This window comes from Talpa europaea (genome assembly GCF_964194135.1).
Source record: "Talpa europaea genome assembly, chromosome: 9".
Taxonomy (NCBI): domain Eukaryota; kingdom Metazoa; phylum Chordata; class Mammalia; order Eulipotyphla; family Talpidae; genus Talpa; species Talpa europaea.
The window spans coordinates 58,560,128-58,579,315 of record NC_140076.1 but is presented as its reverse complement, the minus strand read 5'-3'; the positions used below and the strand labels follow the sequence as shown (position 1 = coordinate 58,579,315).

The following is a 19,188-nucleotide window of genomic DNA, read 5'->3' as shown; positions in this document are numbered from 1 at the left end:
TGTAGCTGGTGCGTCCTAAATCAAGATACCATTTATTTATAACAACACCGATGAAGTGTACACATGTGAAAAGCAGTGAGCACGTTCAGCCAACGAGAGCTAATTTTACTTTCAGAGGATCACATCTATGGAGACAGGAAGTTTGGGGCCCTCCTGGGCCATGTGGTCATTGAGTCTGTAGGAATTAAACAGAGTGATAAACATATTTTTCTTCCCTTTGTGGTCAAGGAAACCTTTATAAATGTTTTCATTTCTGGGAAGAAATATGGTGAAGCCAATCAGTTTTTCATTTTTACTTAAGAGGTGGTTTCAACATAGCATTAAATCTTACCCTGTAATAGGCCAAGTTTTCTATAGTAATTCACTATGATTTATTAGGGTTAAGTGAAAGGAGACTATTGGGATAGAACTAACTTGTTAGGTGATCAAGAAATTAAAACAACGTCCCGTCCATGAAGATATTTGTGTAAATGTATGCGATGAAAGAGTGGAATGCAATGTGCTTTGCCGGTATCCCTGGACTCTTAGACCTCACTTTCTGCCTCTCCTCCTCTCTGCCTGTCCAAATATTAACCTGAAGTCCCACTTCAGTATGGGAATGTCTCTTCCCCACTACCCTATGCTACCCTACCTATGTTAATCTCTCTCTTTTCTAAACATTCATTCAGGTGTGTGGCCCTTTCACATGTGCTGGTCTCCAGGCAAGTTATAAAGTACTTCACAGACCACATTTCTTCTTTTTTATTCTAACATTTTGAAGCAAAAGGGCCAATCTCTTTGGTCCTTCAGTACTCTATTGTCATCCTTTAGCAAAGAAAAGAAGATAAAGACCTAACTTCTATCAGGTTTGCAATTGAGTTGCAATTTATGCTAGATTAAACAAAACAGAAGGATGACTTCATTTCTTTTCCTTCTAGTCCAAGAATAGGGTGGATAGAATGAGCTTGTAAATTTGAAACATGTATTTACAAAATTCTAAGCAATTTAATATCCTTGAGGGAGTGGCAATACTCCTTCGTAGTGAATTGACTTGAGAGAATTGGAGGGTATTAAGAAAGATGGATGAGTTTCTGGGGTTGAACAATGTCCACACAAAAAGCTAGATGATTTCCCAAGTTTCTCAGTCTTTGGTCAGAGATTACAAGTCCACTATTTAGTCTTTTTCTGTATCATAAACTATGGATGATGCACGTTACTCCATAGGGTACTTGAGGAATGCCCAGTGAATCTGTGAGGTGAGGCGAAATTCCATCTATCCTTATCCAGTGCAGGCTTGCTATTAATCAGTCTTCTTTGTGGATGAAGATGTCTTTGAATGTATGCACCATGTCTAAACCTTTGGTCTTCCAACCCCATGGAGCTAGTGCTGAGCTAGGTGAAAAGAGAAAAGTCTAGGACAAGGTTTGCTGGCATATTTGGGTATGTTGAAAGATAGTAGTTCCTTGAGAGGTTTCTGAGTTTGACAAAGATTGAAAAACATGGAATTCACCTCTCTAACTTGGATACTTACAATGATATTGGTGTCTAAAGATTCCAAGATATTCTGCTGTAAGGAATCTTGTTTGTACAGTTTACACATAGTAAAGTTCAGTACTTTTTTTATTTTGTGGTTTATCTAGTAACTTCTTGATCCACAGACCTATGTGTGTCAGAACCTTGGAATCAAGTAGGAGTACTGGTGTCACCTGACTGGGGACAGGTCTGAAGACAGGATAGCACAAACCACTCTCCTCTCACCTGATGGGACTTCATATACTGGAAGGAAACTCTCAGATCCTCTCTTCTCCTGACCACTCATCCTTGATCCTTCCAGTTATTCCTCTTTTCATATTATTTATCCAGGCATCACCAGCTTCTAGATCCTTCCACTGTCCCTCTTTTTGATAGCACTGAGTCCCCCACTAGGCCACCAGGGAGGTCCTCGCTGCCCCTCTTGGAAGACCATGCCCAGAACTGAAATTCAAGGTTGAACTGACAAAGAATAGTGTGGGATGATTATTTCTAGAGAAGTGGGCACTGTACTTTACTTCATGAAACTTTCATTTATGTTAGCTTTTTGAATGTTTCATAATACTGTTTAGCCCATATAATGTTGCAGATAATTAAACCCCTTTAAGTTTTTACTCAGGAGCATTTGCCAAGAAAAGTTCCCCTTGTTACATCATTTTTTGAAGCCAAGTATTAGACTTTAAGCTATTTCTTGTTCAAGTTTGTTCTTGTTTATTTATTTATCAACTCATTCAACAAATACTAAGTGCCAATCATGGCTTTATCTTCCCTTTGATAACTTTTATCTCCAAAGAGAGAATGCATCATGGGAATGATCTGTAAGCTATTTTTTGCTCTCTTTGCAAAAAAGATAATTGTCTGTAATAGTTCTGAGATAAACATTTAAAAAACCAGGCTGTAAAGTCATGTGAATGAGAACAGCTGAACTTATTTAACTGAACTTCTGATCTCCTTATTTATAGAAGAGTCAATTCCCACCTTCTATGTCCCTTGCTAGCAAACTCTTCCAACAGTGCCTTACAGAGTTTCTTAAGGTAGACATTAGTGACACTATGAACTTTGAAATATTTGAATTCTATAGTTTAATTGGGTGTAAGGTTATTTATTTATTTATTTTCCTGGTGACAGCAGAAGGAATTTCTCTGGGAAGCTTCCCTAACCTTCTAGAGTGGGTCAAATCCCCTTATTACTGGCTCTCATGGCACCACTCACTTCTCCTGTGTTGCATGTACTACATCCTAATTTACAGTCCTTTGTGATTATTTAACTCATGTCTCTTGGCTCCACTAGATTTTAAGTTCCATGGGGAGAAGCATCACATCTGTCTCATTTTCCATCATATCCCGAGAGCCTCCTATAAAGTCCAGCATAGGCTAGGTGCTCAGCAAACCCTTGTTGGATGAATGAGCGAACAGACCATGCTTAACCTCTGAACAACATGGAAGTTAGGGCCACCCCCCGCATCAAGAATATGCATATAATTGTTGATTTCCCCAAAACTTAACTAATAGCCTGCTGTTGACTGAAAGCCTTACCTATAACATAAACAGTTGATTAATTCATATCTTGTCTGTTATCTATATTATGTAATGTATTCTTACAATAAAGTAAGCTAGAGAAAAGAAAATGTTATTAAGAAAATTGTAACTGTATTGTTTGGTATTTGGATATCTTAAGTCATTTGTTGTTAAGAAAATCTGCATAGGGCCTCCCTGGTGGTGCAAGGGGTTAAGATGCAACCCGTGAAGCTATCCACAGCCACTGCAGCACGAGTTCAATCCCCTGCCAGGGAGATACCCACATGGCACAGCAGACCTCTCCTGACTCACCCGCTGCTCCCCTCAGCAGTGTAGTTCAGACAGTCTGCCTGTTCTGCTCCCCACTCTGTCTCTGGTGAATCCTGTCACCCCCCACACCTCTGGCCTATACCCCAATTCTTGTATGCATAAATAAATAAATCTTTTTTTTTTAAAAAAAAGAAAGAAAATCTGCAAATAAGTGGGCCTGCACATATGAAACTCATGTAGTTTGAGAGTCAACTTGTATTCAGTTGGCACCCTCCATTTAGAAAAGCAGAATCTTTGTATGAGAAAAGAAATGACTTGAAAAGTCATCTGATGTAATCTCCTGTTTGCTGCTGAAATCTTAAGTTACCAGTCAGTGCTCTTCTGCTTAAACTCCCAGCTCAATGGAGAATTCCTACTTCATCTGTTACAGCAGTTTGAGACACTTGTGGAGTCTCAATGCCACTCTCACCCCATAGTCCAGAATTAAGGTCCCCAATTTTTTTGTGGGACAAGGTGAACTTCTATAAAAGAACAGAAGTTAACTTACAAAGAGGTGCAAAAGAATCAAACTTCAGAAAAACTGGCTCATCAAATAAAGTAAACCACTAGCATTTCTTTTTTTAATTTTTTCTTTTTTTTATTTTTTACATCATTGGTCATTTTTGAACAATATTTTCTTCCCCCCACCCCCTCAGGTGTAGTCCCCATAGAGTTTCCTTCACCAGTGCACCCGTGCACCATCACCTCAGTCCCCTGTGCTCCTCCCTCCCTCTGATCCCTCTCCCTCCTCCTCCCCTGCAGTAGGTCTCTGATTTATAATTGTCTGTTTTTGCTTTGTTGTGTTTTGTACTATTATTATTTGGTTCCCGTATATTCCTGCTATAAGTGAAACCATCTGATATTTTTCTTTTTCCTTCTGACTTATTTCACTGAGCATACTTCCTTCTAGTTCCACCCATATTGCTTCGAATGGCATGAGTTTATCTTTTTTGATTGCTGAATAATATTCCATTGTGTATATATACCACATCTTCTTGATCCAGTCATCTATTTTTGGGCATTTGGGTTGTTTCCAGGTTTTACCTATTGTAAATGGTGCTGCAATAAACATAGGTGTACAGGCGTTCTTTTAAATCAATGTTTTTGTGTCCTTTGGGTAGACCCCTAGGAGTGGAGTTGCCAGGTCATATGGTAGCTCCATTTTTATTAGACTGAGGAACCTCCAGACAGCTTTCCATAGTGGTTGGACCAGTTTGCACCTACCAGCAATGTAGGAGAGTTTCTTTTTTACCACATCCTTGCCGACATTTGTTCAAACTACTAGCATTTAAAAGCATGAGACATGGATGAGAGCTGTGACTGAGAAAGGCTAATTAAACCCAGTTGGGGGAATAAAAGCTTCAGAGAACACCTGAACATGTGGAATCCCACTGCTGGGAAACCAGAAACAAATCCACATCCCCCTAATGCCAAGCACCTTGGAGGTTTCAATCCTGCCCATCCACCACCTGCCAATTCTGCCCACTCTACAGTCTCCTGCCCACTCCACAGCAGCTCCCCAGGGGGATCCATCTTTTCCCTCAGATGGCATCCTCATCCAGGGTATTAAGGATGCTAGCCTCCTCCAGATCCATCATCTGCCACTGGTACACCTCTAGTGAATCCCTGGGCATGGTAGAATCAGGAATGGTGATGGATAAGATGTGAAAAAAAAAAATAAAGAAAGCTGGGCCTCCCCTGGTGGCAGAGTGGTTGAGCGCTGGGCTGCAAAGCTGCCCACAGCCTCTGCAGCGCCGGTTCAATCACCAACCGCCAGCAAGGGTCCCACATGGTGCGCAGACCTCTCCTGCCGCACCCTCTGCTCCCCTCAGCAGTGTATTTTGTGGGTCTGCCTGTTCTGTTCCCCACTCTGACTCTGGTGAATTCTTTCACCCTCCTGTGCTTCTGACTGTACCCAGTGCTTGCATAAATAAATAAATCTTTAAAAAAATAGAGAAAGCTTATAAAATGATGCACAAACACCACAAGCATGGAGAGCATTCCTCCTCCTCCTCTTTTAGCACTGACTCTGGCTGAATACAGGACCTAGATCCTTCCCTAGATCCTTCAGTCTCCCACCTCTATTCTCCCATCAACCTACAGATACTGTCTTGTACTGGGGAAAATTAGCAATTGTGTTCCTATTTAGCTCCACCCCCATCACCCGAGCCTCACTCTGTTGTTTGGCCCTATCTGGCTAGGAACAGTGGGGAAGAAGGGCCAGGGGCTAGCCAAGGTCCTCTGCTAGAACTTTTAACTGATAGGCTTAGCAAGAAGACTATTTGAAGATGGCGAGAGCTTTGAACTAAATGCTGATAACAAGTCTAAGAGTTGTAAAGTATGAGTTTTTACTTTCTTTTATAATACTTGTGCTTGGGAGATGTTGTGGAAATTTAATTATGGGGGGAAAGGAAAATAAAACCTATACCTTTTTCATAATGGTGGCACTCTTGTGATTTAGTGGCAAGCGCGTTTCCCAGCGAGCTGTTTATTGATGGAAAGACTGCAGGAAAGTAGAGACTTACCTTTGGTGGATGATCTCCGATTGTCATTTTGGAACCTAATCTCTAATCCTGAGCTCAGTACCTTCTCTCAGTCTCCAGCTTTCAGTCCAGATAAAGCTGTTTCTCCTAGTCAAAAAGATCAATAAACAAGTAAAAGCCCAGTCATATTACTAATGTTACCAAACATACTTTAGCTGGCTCATGGTGGAGAAGCCACAGTTGGCTCACATGATTATCTTAGCCACAGAAGCTAGTACACTCCCCAGACATCAGCATTACAAATGCTAGAGATAAAGGTGTTTTTGTTAGGCATCAGAAATTGGGGCCAGAACTTGACAGAGTGAACCTGTTATTTTTGGTTGATCTCATGGTGCAAATTTATTTTCCCACCTGACAATGGAGGATGATGTACATGTTTATATACAATGATGGAAGGCAAAGTGTCTGTTTTGTCCTACCTTGAACTTGTTGGGGAATTGGGAGGAAAATTGAAGGTGGAGTCAACTGACTAGATTAGAATGTCACTGCATTTTATTTAGATTAGAGTAAGTCCCTGCCTTTGAAATTCTTCCTCAGGAAAATGGGGGACTTGGGAAAGAGGGATAGGAAACCAGTTTGAAGATAATTTGGCATCCTAGGTAAATATGCCAGTTCATTATGATCTGGTCAGGTCTGGAAATTAGTAGTTATCCCTGTCCCACTTTTTTTTTAAATTCTGGTGATAATGCACCTTCTAGGCATGATAGCTTGAAGTACAGCATCAATACTTTACAAACTTAAAAAATTTTAATTTTCAAGGAAAGTCCTTATTTGAACCTCTTTTCATCAGTTCGTTCCTCAAATGTTTATTGAACTTCAACAGCATCCCAGCTGCCTGGGCATTTTGGTAAATAAGATCTCCTAAGGAGGAGTTTCATGGAGTCTACAGCTGAGGAAGGTAATCAGACCCTGGCTAGGTTGTTAGTGTGCAAAGTGGTAGAAAGTGACATACAGAGTTCTTGGAGCATTATACTCAGGGCACCTAACCTAGAGGTGTGGTGTGAGAGATCAGATTTTCCATCTAAAATTTGCATAGCTCTTGAGTTCATTTTCCTGTGGGTAAAGCCCCCATGGAAAGGTTGAAGCAAGCTGACCCAGGAAATTTCCCAGACAGAATACCACAGTGGAACTAGGCTTACGCTCTAATTGTAATTAACTCACCTATAACTATTACCTGCATGTGTGACTCCCTCACCTTGTGTCTAGGCTCATTTATGTGGGTAAAGGACATGTCATATTCATCTTGGTATTTTCTCAGGTACTTGGAACATAGCAGCACTAATTCACATTTGTCAAGTGTAGAGTGGAATTTAAGAAAAAATAAAATAAAATGGAGTTTGGGTTAAGACCAAGTTCCTGCCCAACAGCTAACTACCTTCCTCCAAAGGAAACAAAATTGCAGTGGCAGTCACAAGGCAGATGATTAATTGCTAAATGGAAAGTCTTAGGGGTTCTGCAGAAGAATCCCTTGAGGGCTAGAGTGATCTGGAAAAGGCTTTCTGAGGAGCTTATACTTCCCTTCAAAGTGTAGTCACTTTGTGCAGTAGAAATCAAAGAGGACAGGACTGTGGACAGAACAGATCTGACTATTCTTGGAAAACCCTTATTGGAAGCTAACTATATTTTAGGCTCCATATAGGAATAGCTGTCATGGTGTATGAGGGGTGGAGGGGGGTGAAAACAGGAAGGGAATGGTAGAATAGGGATAAGCACAGAGGGTGACAAGAAAGGCAGCTTGCATAAGGGTGAAATTGAAAGTCATTGCAGGAGATGTTAACCAGGCTAATGGGTATATGTGGAATGGAAATTTCCAGGCAGAGAAAACATATGTTTAGGAGACTGAAGAAAAAATAGAGATGGGGCAAAAAAAGGGAGACAGCCAGATAGACACTAGTGTTTTCAGAGAACTCTGCAGTTCTTTTTCAGTTGCCACATCCCTGTCCACATGCCTGACCCCTGGCAGGACCAAGAGCCCAGCTCTCCTAAGATGCCCATCCTGGTAAATAGAACTTAATCCCTAACCTGTTTGCTCTTGGCTCCCTCAGCAAGAGTTGACATTTTTTCTTGACTGAGACCCAGAGTGTGCCCTCACTGATTTTATGCTTATCACAAGGTGCTGATTAGGCTGAAGTAAAGTGACAGGTGTTTGATGATGCTGAAAGGGCAGAATTCTCATGTACTCAGTTGGTCCCTGAGCTGGCCCATGTATGACGGGGCCCAGTGCAAAACCTGTTGCTGCTTTTGTGTCAACCAGGACTAGTGATGCTTCTGACAGTATTTTCCCTTTTCTCACATTTAAGCGAACTTAGCCTCTTTTACCTTTTTAAATTAAAAAAACTGATATTACTAATTCACATTCACTATGGGAAAATTAAATAAGGAAGAAGGGAATAACACTGTAATCTCACTGTGTAGAGAAAAAAAAGCATGCTAAGTAATAATTCATTTTCACCCAATATTTTTGATTTAATAAGGTAGTGGAAAGCACTGATTTTCCCCAAATGTTTTTTTTAACTTTTTTCCTTATTTATAATGCTATCCATTACATTTCCACTGTACTTAAATTTCTAAGACAGTTCTATTGACTGTCTTTTTATAGTTTTATAATTGTGTGAGAAAGGTGGTATTATACCCATTTTACCCATAAAGAAACTGAGTGATTTGCCTAAGATGAAACAGTTTATAAATAACTGAGTCTAAGACCCATGTTTTTCAGGGCTTAAATATAAACATTTTCTATTCCTGCAGCTGTAAAAATAGCTTTAGATATACATACACACGCCATTGCCATTTTTCACTAGTAAGTTGCTGTCATTCATCAGAACCCGAAAGAAAATGAAATTCAACCAGAATTCCTGACTATTAGCATTACCTAGAGTTTTGATATATCTAAGGTGATTAGCAAGATTGACTAGTTTCCAAAGATATTGGGGATTGTGAAAATGAATAGAATATTTCTATTATCAAGCAAGTATTTTGCTTATAATATTAATATTGGGCATTTTCCATATCTCCAAGTAACTTGGTCAGAGGTGAGTAAGATTTTTAGTTTCTGTTTTCATTTGAACTTAAGGAAAAATGCCAAATTCCTTACATAGAGAAGGAAAAGCACAAAGACCACTGCCCCCTATGCTTTTAGCCTAGTCTAATAAGAAAGGAAGAAAAATGAAAAAGAAAAAGGAAAGGAGGGAGAAAAAAAGCTGAGGCAAGCACAGACAAATAATTCCAAGCTCTATACTGCTATCATGAATTCTCAATATACTGGGGAAGCTGCCAGGATTTTGCTTCCCAGAATGAACTATTGCCAAAACATATCAACATTTGCAAAAACTATAAGGATCAGGTAGATAACTTCTGTTTCTTGAAATAGCAATAAAGACAAATAAAAGTCCATAGATAATAAAATTAGGTAAACATCCAACAGTTGTTATATAACATAAAAACTACTGCTCAATGCCTCTAATTTTGCCAACATCTATGTTTTGAGAAATGTTTTCTAAATTAGTGTCTATTGAAGATAAAATCTTTTGAAAGAAGAAGTACATGTGTGTTTTTATGAATCAAAAAGAGAGAAAATATTGGAGTAGATTCATTGATTATTTCATTCATGTACAATACAGTTATTTATTATATTACATATGCTTTGTTAATCATCACACTTAATTACAAGGATAAGTAAAATATACCTACAAGAATTGCATGGTTAGTGGGGTGATAAGACATAAGTAGATGACTGAGGCTCAGGGAGAAGTTTTAAGCAGGACACTACAGAGAAGAAAGAGAAAGTAGCTCATAGCTGTCTATAGAAGCTGGGTGCTAGTCTCAGAGAGGAGAGGACATTTGAGCTGGCTGTAAAAGGGTGAAGAGGGGAAGAAAACCAGTATTCCTCATGCCTACTACATTGCCAGCACTGTGCTAGATACTCTACTTCTATTCTCAGTAGAAGACCCAGTGGTAAGCCAAGAAGTGTAGACATAATGAATTCAAGGCATGGTAATATGCAAAGCACTCTTAGGGAGGGATTGCACTGAGTGCTATTCAGAAACCAGAAAATAGAGCTCAATATAGTCTGCTTTTTTTTTGTTTTTTAGAATAAAGAATTTAAAGGCAACTAGTATGAGTTTTGCTCCAAATCAGACTCTTAGAAAAGAGTCTCCAGTATATAAATAGATGTGGCATCATTTATATTGGTTAATATTTGGTTATTAACCAATTTCTTATTGGTCAAAGAAAGATGTCTGAGATTTAGAGCTGACAAGTTGACAAGTAGGTCCATTTTTGAGGTTTTAATACTACTTTGTGAAATTGCTCTCCAGAATTGTCCTAGCTTCAGTCTGTTGGAATCTCACCTCCACTGATACTAGGTGTTCTCACTTTAAAATCTGTGGCCATTTGTTTGGCAAGTAGCAGTTTCTTACTGTGAGTTTAATTTTGTCTTCTATAAAATAATGCCAGCTTTTTATTATGTTAATTGGTTACCAGTATTCACTCTGTGGACAGTTGCCTATTTGTATCCTTGGCCTATTTTTCTAGTGAGCTTTTTCTTTTTTCTTATTAACGTACTAGAATATTTTTCCATGTTGAGTATATTAAGCATCTAATTTATGTTGAGAATGTGTTTTTTAAAAAAATTGAACTATGGCCTTGTAATTTGTATATATTACTTATACAAATGCCAATTTTTAATTATGTTCTTACGGTTATTGTAGTTTTGGCATATATTAATCCATTCAGAAAGTATTTATAGAGGTCATATTTTGTAACAGGTGGTTAGGACACAGCAGTGAATAAAACAGATGAAGTCTGACTCTGTAAGTTTTATTTTGGTGAGGGGACATAGAAAAAAAAAGATAAATTGTGTGGTGGAGGCAGAGGCCATAAAAAAACTGAATGTGACTTTGGTAAACCCAAGTTGTGTTTTTATTTTATAAATAACTAAAAATCTATTTGATTAAATTTGTGATAGTTGAGGAACATTACAAAATGATAACAGGACCAAATTTCTCAACAAGACATCACAAACTTAATGTGTATGTGTAATCTAACAACAGAGCTTCAAAATATGTGGAGAAAATACTGTTTGAAACTGAAATATCAAACAGAACTCAATTACAGTTAGAGATTTCAACTGTCCTCTCTTGATAATGATGGAAGAAATACAAACATGATTTAAACAACATTAGCTAATAGCTGGATTAACATTTATAGAATTTTCCAGCTAACAACTGCACATTCCTTTCCTGTGCACATGAACATTCACTATGCAGACTATATCCTGGGATATATATGTCTCAATTAATTTAAGATTATTGATATTATACCACAAGGGAATAAAATTAGGGAAAGAATATAGATACATAGACAATTCCCCAAATATTTGGTTACTAAAAATAGGTATTCAAATAGTCCATGTGGCAAAGGAAAAAAATGGGAAAAAAAGAAAATGGAATATTTTGAATTAAATGAAAATATAAATACAGCACATTAAAATGTTATATTTCTCTTAGTAAGAAGAAAGTTTCAAAATTAATAATCTAAATTTCCACTTTAAGAAACTAGAGAAAGAAGGGACTCCCCTGCTGGTGCAGCAGTTGAGGGCTGGGCTGCAAAGCTGCCCGCAGGCTCTGCAGCACCAGTTCGATCCCCGGCCACCAGTGAGGGTCCCACATGGCGCGACAGACCTCTCCTGCCGTGCCTGCTGCTCCCCTCAGCAGTGTATTTCGTCAGTCTGCCTGTTCTGTTCCCTGCTCTGGCTCTGGTGAATTCTCTCACCCTCCCGTGCTTCTGACTGTACCCAGTGCTTGTATAAATAAATAAACAAATAAATAAATAAATAAATAAATAAATAAATAAATCTTTAAAAAAAATAAAAGAAACTAGAGAAAGAAGAGCAAATTAAACCTAAAGATTTAGTAGGAACTGTTGGAAGGACATAAGCAATAGGAAAAAAATGAAACCAAAAGTGTTTTTTTGCAAAAATACCATAAAATTGATAAAATTCTTGTCAGACAGATAAAGGGAATAAACTAGAAAACACAAACTACTGGCATCAGAAATAAGAGACCTCATTACAGATACTAGAGAATCTTAAAGAAAAATAAGACTGAAAAATTTCAAGCTGCTGTTTTAAGACAAAGTCTGTCTTTTCCTCGAAAAAACAGAAACTTGTGCACAATTAGATTTCTGTGAAACTGTTGCTTCTCAGCACAGTCAACATTTTTAATTATAACTTTTAACCAAAGTCACATATATTTTGCAGAGAAAACTGTCCTGGGGCACGAGAGGGGCTGGGCAGTGGGTGGGTAATTGTGAACCATCATACCACACATAGAAAGAAATGCTAATTTTTAAATAGACAAATCCATCAATTTCTTTTATGAATTCTGAACTTACAAGTATTTACAATCTCCACCAAATTATTTCACTAACATTTTTATTGGCATTTGCCCTAAATTTCTAAATTACTTTGAGAATTATCAGCTTCTTTTCGATATTATACTGCTGTAGTCAACATGGGTTTCCTTCTGTGTACTCAAGCTCCTCTGTAAAGCTTAATGACTTTTTGGTTGGGTCTACATGTTTATTGTTGAGTATATTTCCAAGTATTTTGGAGATATCCCATTTCTCACAGCTGCTCACTCTCTCCCAACCAGGTTCTGACCACATCCGTGAGAAAGATGGACTCTGGGCTGTTCTAGCTTGGCTTTCTATTCTAGCCACCCGCAAACAGAGTGTGGAAGACATTCTCAAAGATCACTGGCAAAAGTATGGCCGTAATTTCTTCACCAGGTAAGTCACAGCCCTATTGGGATATGAACATGGGCTTATGAATACAAATTCTTTCCGGTATTATCATAATAAAACTTCAGTTCATCCAGCATGATGAACTGATTGGGAGTTTAACAAATAATTTAGTCATGGTTGAGATGAAGTCAACTTTTATGTTAGTCCTAAAGAATGAGGCTTAAAATATTAGTTGTATTCAAATTAATAAACGTTTTGTTAAGTCTTAAATCTAGTTGTCAGGTAGACAAGATAACAACATTGGATTTGGATTCAGAAGAATAGGTTAGGAGTTTATTTCTGTCACTTGGTAGAATGGGAAGTCATATAACCTCTCTCTGTACTCAGTTTTCTCATTTGTAGAAATGGGAATAACAGTTCAGTTATTGAGTGGATTAAAGGAAATGTGAGTCTGAGAGTGTTTTATAAACTCTGGAACACTAAAAGTATGGAAACATTCTTTTCTGAAATTATGGAAATGATTATGCTTAGTCCAAATCAAATTTTCTGACTCATTAAAATAGATCCCCAAAGACTTGTCAATACTTCATTCATAGATTCAACAATATTTACTGTGTGCCTACTTTCCACCAGACACTGGGGCTTTAGCCGTGAATAAAATACGTAGAATATTTTGTAATTCTTCTTTGCGCTGCATGCTTCTATTTTCAAAAAGGCATTAGCATTTTTCTTTTCAAGTAGTGCTTTTCCCTCATTCCAATTTACCTTTCTTCTAGTAATTGTAAAAAAATCTAACGAAAGTTTTTCTGGACCTCACTTTCTAATTATGGAAAGAAATAGGAGTTAGATAAATTGTAAGAAATGTGTAAATGTAATTTCTCTGAATCTCAGTTGCCTCTCTATAAAATTGGTGAGTAGAAAACTTAAAAAAAAATATATTGTCCATTTAATAGTCTAAAATCTCTGGATAGTATAGGAAGAATTTGGCCTTAAGTGACTTGACTTCCTTAATCAGAATCATTTTATCAACTTTGGACAAATTTATTGCTGTCTTCTTCCTTCAAGTTATTCATTTGTGGAAGGTTTAAGTAATAACTGCCATGTGGTTTTGTACGGTAGCTCTGGGATCGAAGGCAAGAATCTTTACTCTAAGAACCAGAAAAACCTGGTAATTCAGAACACCAGTTTTGAACTCTGTAGAGTCCGGGATATCACAAAAGTGTGACCATGTTTGTTTTTCTGCTCCATGGCACCAGCAAACACCTAATTCATAGTTGTCACTGTCATAATATTCTTTGAATAGATAAATGGATGAGTTAATAAGTGAACCATTAGCCAGAGTGGATTAAGGTTAGGAAGAGTGGTTCAGAGAAATAGTCACTCTGGGATTAGTTAAAAGACTCCTAAAAAGTATTTTAACATATTTTTTATTAATTTCAAATTAACATATTTTTTATTAATTTCAAATAACCATGTATTGCAAACAAAGCCCTTAGAACTTACGTTCATCTTTAGTTATTTAACAAAAGTGCCATGCACTTTTGCATGCATTGTTTCCTGTCTGCCTTAAAACAGTTATTGATAAAGAAGTAAATTCTGAGAGATGAAGCAACTTGCCATAGTCACACTATTAGTAACCAGTAGAGGTTGAATTCACAGCTCATTCTGATTCCAAAGTCCAGATTCTTTCCATTATACCCCTCTGTGCCTAGGATTTATAGAACATTTCCCTTGAACACCCAAAGGTCATAGATGTAAAGCACTAACACCTGGTTGTAATTTCTTGCTGTTTATCATTTTAACTGGGGAAAAGAGCTGACTTCAAGATTAAGGGGACTGTTGTCCTTGATTCATAGAATCCTGGAGCCAGAATAGGTTGGCCTTAATTCCCTGGTATTTGTCATGTCTCAAAGGTGTCGTCTTGCACATATCATATTTGTTTCACTATCACAAATAAATATAGACTCTGCTATCTTGAGCCTCTAAAAAATAACTCTCTCAAGAGTGGGGGTGCCACTAGGTCAAGAAAAGCCACCTGTAAGAGTCTTGAACCTCATAAGAAAGTAGTCAAGAACAATTCTTAGGGGAAAAATAAGTCATAGGATTTCATTTGTGCGGCCCTTTCCCCCCCTTGGCCTTTCTGCATCTGACAGGGTGACTCTAAATGCCAAAATCCACTCTCCCTTAAAGGAGGGGGCGTTTCAGATGTAAAGAGTTAAAGTCTGGCTCCTTCATCTGGTCAGTGAAAACTTGGCCTCGCTTTCGGAAGCTCCTGTGGGGACTGGAACTCTCCTTACCTAAAATCTCAGTCGAATTGGGCAGGTCCCAGACTGGGAGCAGTTCCAGTAATTGCCCCAAAGAAGTTCTACGGGTTTGGAAGAGAAGTACCTGAGTCATGAGCAGTTTTATCAGAATCCTCTAGAGATAACACAGCTTTTAATTCTACCTCTGCAGTATGTGTGATTAAATATTAGATAGTATCTCTCAAAAGCCTTTGAAGCTTCTTAGAGCTTTATTCTGTAGAAAAGCCAAGATTTCTTCTTATTCAGAAGCTCCTTAGTCCTTCCTTAAAAACCCTCCAAATCCTTCCTTTCATCCCTGGCCTACTCCATCTCTAGGAAATGACATGCGCATCTTTTTGCTAGCTTCTTCTGAAGTTGGGGGTTTGAGGGGAAGACCAAACAAATAATGGAAAAAGTGCTGAGCTACCTCGGTGTACTCTGAAGTCAGGGGACCTCAACTCTGTAACTTCTTCCAGGTACGATTATGAGGAGGTGGAAGCCGAGGGGGCAAACAAAATGATGAAGGACTTGGAGGCCCTGATATCGGATCGCTCCTTTGTGGGGAAACAGTTCTCAGCGGGTGACAAAGTTTATACCGTGGAGAAAATTGATAACTTTGAATACAGTGATCCAGTGGATGGAAGTGTTTCGAGAAATCAGGTAGGAACAGATTTGTGTGTATGTGGGAGAGAGACCTCAAAGCTTCATCCTTGAAATCTTAAGGGCAAGAAAGAAAAAGGTCCCTGGGGCATTTCTCCTTTGTGGTCTTGTTTTTTCTAGGGTAGCCGTTCTTATCAGACTTTCTGCTGCGTCACACATGACTTGCACATGTACCTTGAATAACTTTTTTTTTTTTTTTATAAATTTTATTGTTATATTCCCCATACAATTGCAGCCTTGAATAACTTCTAACACCATTTCATTCAACACCTTTCTGTTATAATGTTAATGAGAAAGAAAAGTTGGTTCCCAGCCAGGGTTATTATCTAGAAAGTGATTAGTGATAAATGAGAATTACCTATATCCTTCCCATGATGACTAACTGGGGAATGTATGCTGTCTTTACCGCTGAATAGCATGATTAAATACTGGATGGGGTTTGGTGACAAATAGCAGATGAGGAGTGCTATTTTCCTATTGGTCAGTCTTTGGCTTTATGCAAAATTCTTCATATGGAAGAATTGACACAATTGTAAGAGCTGGCTTGCCCAGCCTTCTTACCTGGGTTCATAGAATATCTGGTGGTATCCTTACCTTTTCCCCTGAAGCAAAAAGATATGCTGCTAAGGGAGGGAAAGGTAAGCGCAGCAGAGAGAGAGGGCCAGGCTTGGTCAGGGCTTGGTCGGGGCCGGGCTTGGTCAGAAATAGCTGGTCATTTTCCACTTGTTCTCTTTTTGAGGCTTTCAGTCTGTGTTTTGTAATGAGTTCTGCCACTATTTCTCCTGAAATCTCTTCTGCCCTGCTTTCAACCTGTTCTGTCCTAGTTTCCCTCGTGATCTGGGGATTGAATTTCTGCATCTAGCAGTTTATTTATTTTACTTATTTATAAGCTTCAAACTGGAATGGCTAGTCTGTAAATCACAGGGAAGTGGAGAGGAAGAGAGGGCAAGCCTCATGTCACCTCGCCTCCCTGGGCCCATGTCTCCCCTCTGATGCTGGGAATGCCTCTCCTGTGTGAGCTCAGCCCCTGCACTGGATGTAGTGACGGGGTGGCTGAGGGTAGACTCATGGGGCTCAACTGCTGCCATTTATCAAGGATTTAATCTTTGATTGATCAAGTATGGATGAAATTAGATATCCTAACAGACCTCTTGTAACTTTCCAGCCTTCAATCTCCCTGCCAGAATGTTGGGGGAAAAATTCTCTGCTTATCTTTTTTTATTTTTATTTTTGCAGGGTTTGCGACTCATTTTTGCAGATGGTTCTCGCATTATCTTTCGACTGAGCGGCACTGGGAGTGCCGGGGCCACCATCCGATTGTACATCGACAGCTATGAGAAGGACATTGCCAAGATCTACCAGGACCCCCAGGTAATGCCCAAGCCCTGACAAGTTCTTTCTGTTGGAGAGAGAAATATGGTTTCCTTAAGCCCGTGTTATATATACCACAATTCGTTTCTCAAATGATCAAGCAGGTATGCTCACTTTCTCCTTGTCTCTGTCAGTACCTCTTAACAACCATAATAGCTAACAATTATCTAAACACTTTCTATCTGCCAAGCTCGTTCTAAATCCATTACATGGATATATGCTTGACTTTCTCAAATGAGGTGGGCTCTGTTATTATCCTTACTACAGACAAGGAAATTGAGGCACATAGAAGTTAATAGGTTCACACGCCTGGTAAGTGGAAGATTTATGATAACTAATCTTTCAATCAGCCTCTCATGGTGTTCTGATCTGTCACTGATTATTTACTGCTTTGCTTGGTCTGGTTGCCTGTCCTGGCAGAACATACTTTGGTTCTAGATTTGGGTGGGGAGGGAGACAGTTTCATGGCTTCACAGGAAATGTCTTTATGGAAAAGTCTGCGGACTTGCAGTATGGTGGTTTGCATTCCTAGCCCCACCTAGAGTTTCCAGAAATATGCCAGAGTGAGGAGGGCCCCTGGAAGCCAGAGGTGGGACAGAGGGCACAAAGGGAAGCAGTGACACATAGAACAGGCTTTCCCCACTTATGTCTCTCACAATACTGATGAGTGGTCTTGGGAGATACTCCCCAACCAGAGATCCACAGCCAAAAAAAAGTTTAGCAAGTATTGTGGTATACTGACCTCTTTTTTGGCAATTCATAACACATACCACATCTTAAAAGTTCTGAGAAGATTTGCAGTAAAAGACACCCATTTAAATAGCATTCACCCTGCTTATTTTTCTGCAAGCCTTTTTCCTTCTAACACCTAGTAAAATCCTGTGGAACTCTTTTGGAAACCCCTGGCATTGTGGTTTAGAGCATAAGTTTTAGCATTAGATAGCTCTTGTTTTAAATTTGGTAAAAAGATAAAACATTGGTTTTTCTCTGGGATGGAGAGAAATGGTGCCCTTGAGAGATACAAATCTCTTGGTGCCCTTGAGGAGGTACAAATCTCTTAGGCTTGCACAAGGGAAACAAGGGGAATGTGGGGGAAGAAGGTGCTAAGAATGACACCTGGTTGTTCATTCACTTTACATGATTCACTGTTATTTCAATTCACTGAAATAGGGAATGCTAAAACTAGGTTTTTGGAAGAAAGACTGTGTCTTTATTTTTAGAGTTTTAGAGTTTTAGGAGCCTTTGGGACATCAGGGTGGGCAGATACATGAATCTGGAGCGCAGAGGCAATGTTGGGACTGGAGCTATGACTCTGTGTCTAGAAAAAATGATGGAGAAAGTTTTCTCTTTGTGTCTCGCTCAGGTCATGTTGGCGCCCCTCATTTCCATTGCTCTGAAGGTGTCCCAGCTCCAGGAAAGGACAGGACGCACTGCACCCACTGTTATAACCTAAGAAGACCAGCCCGATGCAGTACGTCCCTCCACCCTAAGACCTTCCAGGTCATCTGATTGAAGAGCGTGGACAGAAACAAAGTATCTTCACGCAGCCTTTTGAGGATTTGGTTTTACACTAACCAGTTGTTGACGAATGGCACATTAATGAGGTCCTTCCCGTTGAGATGACTGCGGCAAACATATGGGAAAGAGAGGGCCCAAGGGCTTATGCTGATGTCAGTCCCTTTTCGTGCACTTCTGCTGTGTGGGTATTTGTGTCCTTAGCACTAGTTTTTGTTTACACTACAATGGTAGATGGACATTAGCTTACGAGGCCCTTTTTCATCCTTGCGATGTACCAATGAAATGACAGTACAAATTCCTTTCTCCTGGGTGAATCTTTCCCACTTCCCCCTCGTTTCCCCCCCACCCCCCCACCCCCCATTTACTGTTTACATGTACTCTAACAAAATGCAATTTCTGGTGCCTTCTCTCCAATCAGCTCTTTCCTCAGAGTGAGACGTACTTGTCTAAAGATTTCTGCCTTGTTTTGCAAAGTTCCCATTCACACAAATATTTTGGGATATTAAAGCAAAATAAGCTACTATTTCTTGAGGCTTTTTTTTTTTTTTTTTTTTGGTCTTAAATACAAAATGCTCTTGATTCTAGGAGAAGACAAATTTTTCTTTTTTGAAAAAGAAGAAAAGGGTATTGTATTTTGTTTTGATGTCCTAGCTGAAAAACAAAATGTTCTCTGTCCTAGGTTTAAAATCTTTAGATTCAAGAACTGTAATTTCAAATTAGTAGGGTCAACTGAAC

At 39.0% G+C, this 19,188-nt stretch overlaps 1 protein-coding gene across 3 annotated transcripts in view; it reads left to right on the top strand.

Moving 5' to 3' along the window:
- Positions 1-18,388, top strand: part of PGM1 (phosphoglucomutase 1) — a gene marked incomplete at both ends in the record, with an annotated part of 63,374 nt that extends 44,986 nt beyond the window's left edge. For all 3 annotated transcript variants that reach the window (XM_084243931.1, XM_084243930.1, XM_084243929.1), the window contains 4 exons: positions 12,532-12,667; positions 15,381-15,564; positions 16,801-16,935; positions 18,299-18,388. In XM_084243931.1, the coding sequence (XP_084100057.1) occupies positions 12,532-12,667; positions 15,381-15,564; positions 16,801-16,935; positions 18,299-18,388 (545 nt within the window). The remainder of the gene's footprint in view (positions 1-12,531; positions 12,668-15,380; positions 15,565-16,800; positions 16,936-18,298) is intronic.
- Between the last annotated feature and the right edge of the window lie 800 nt (positions 18,389-19,188).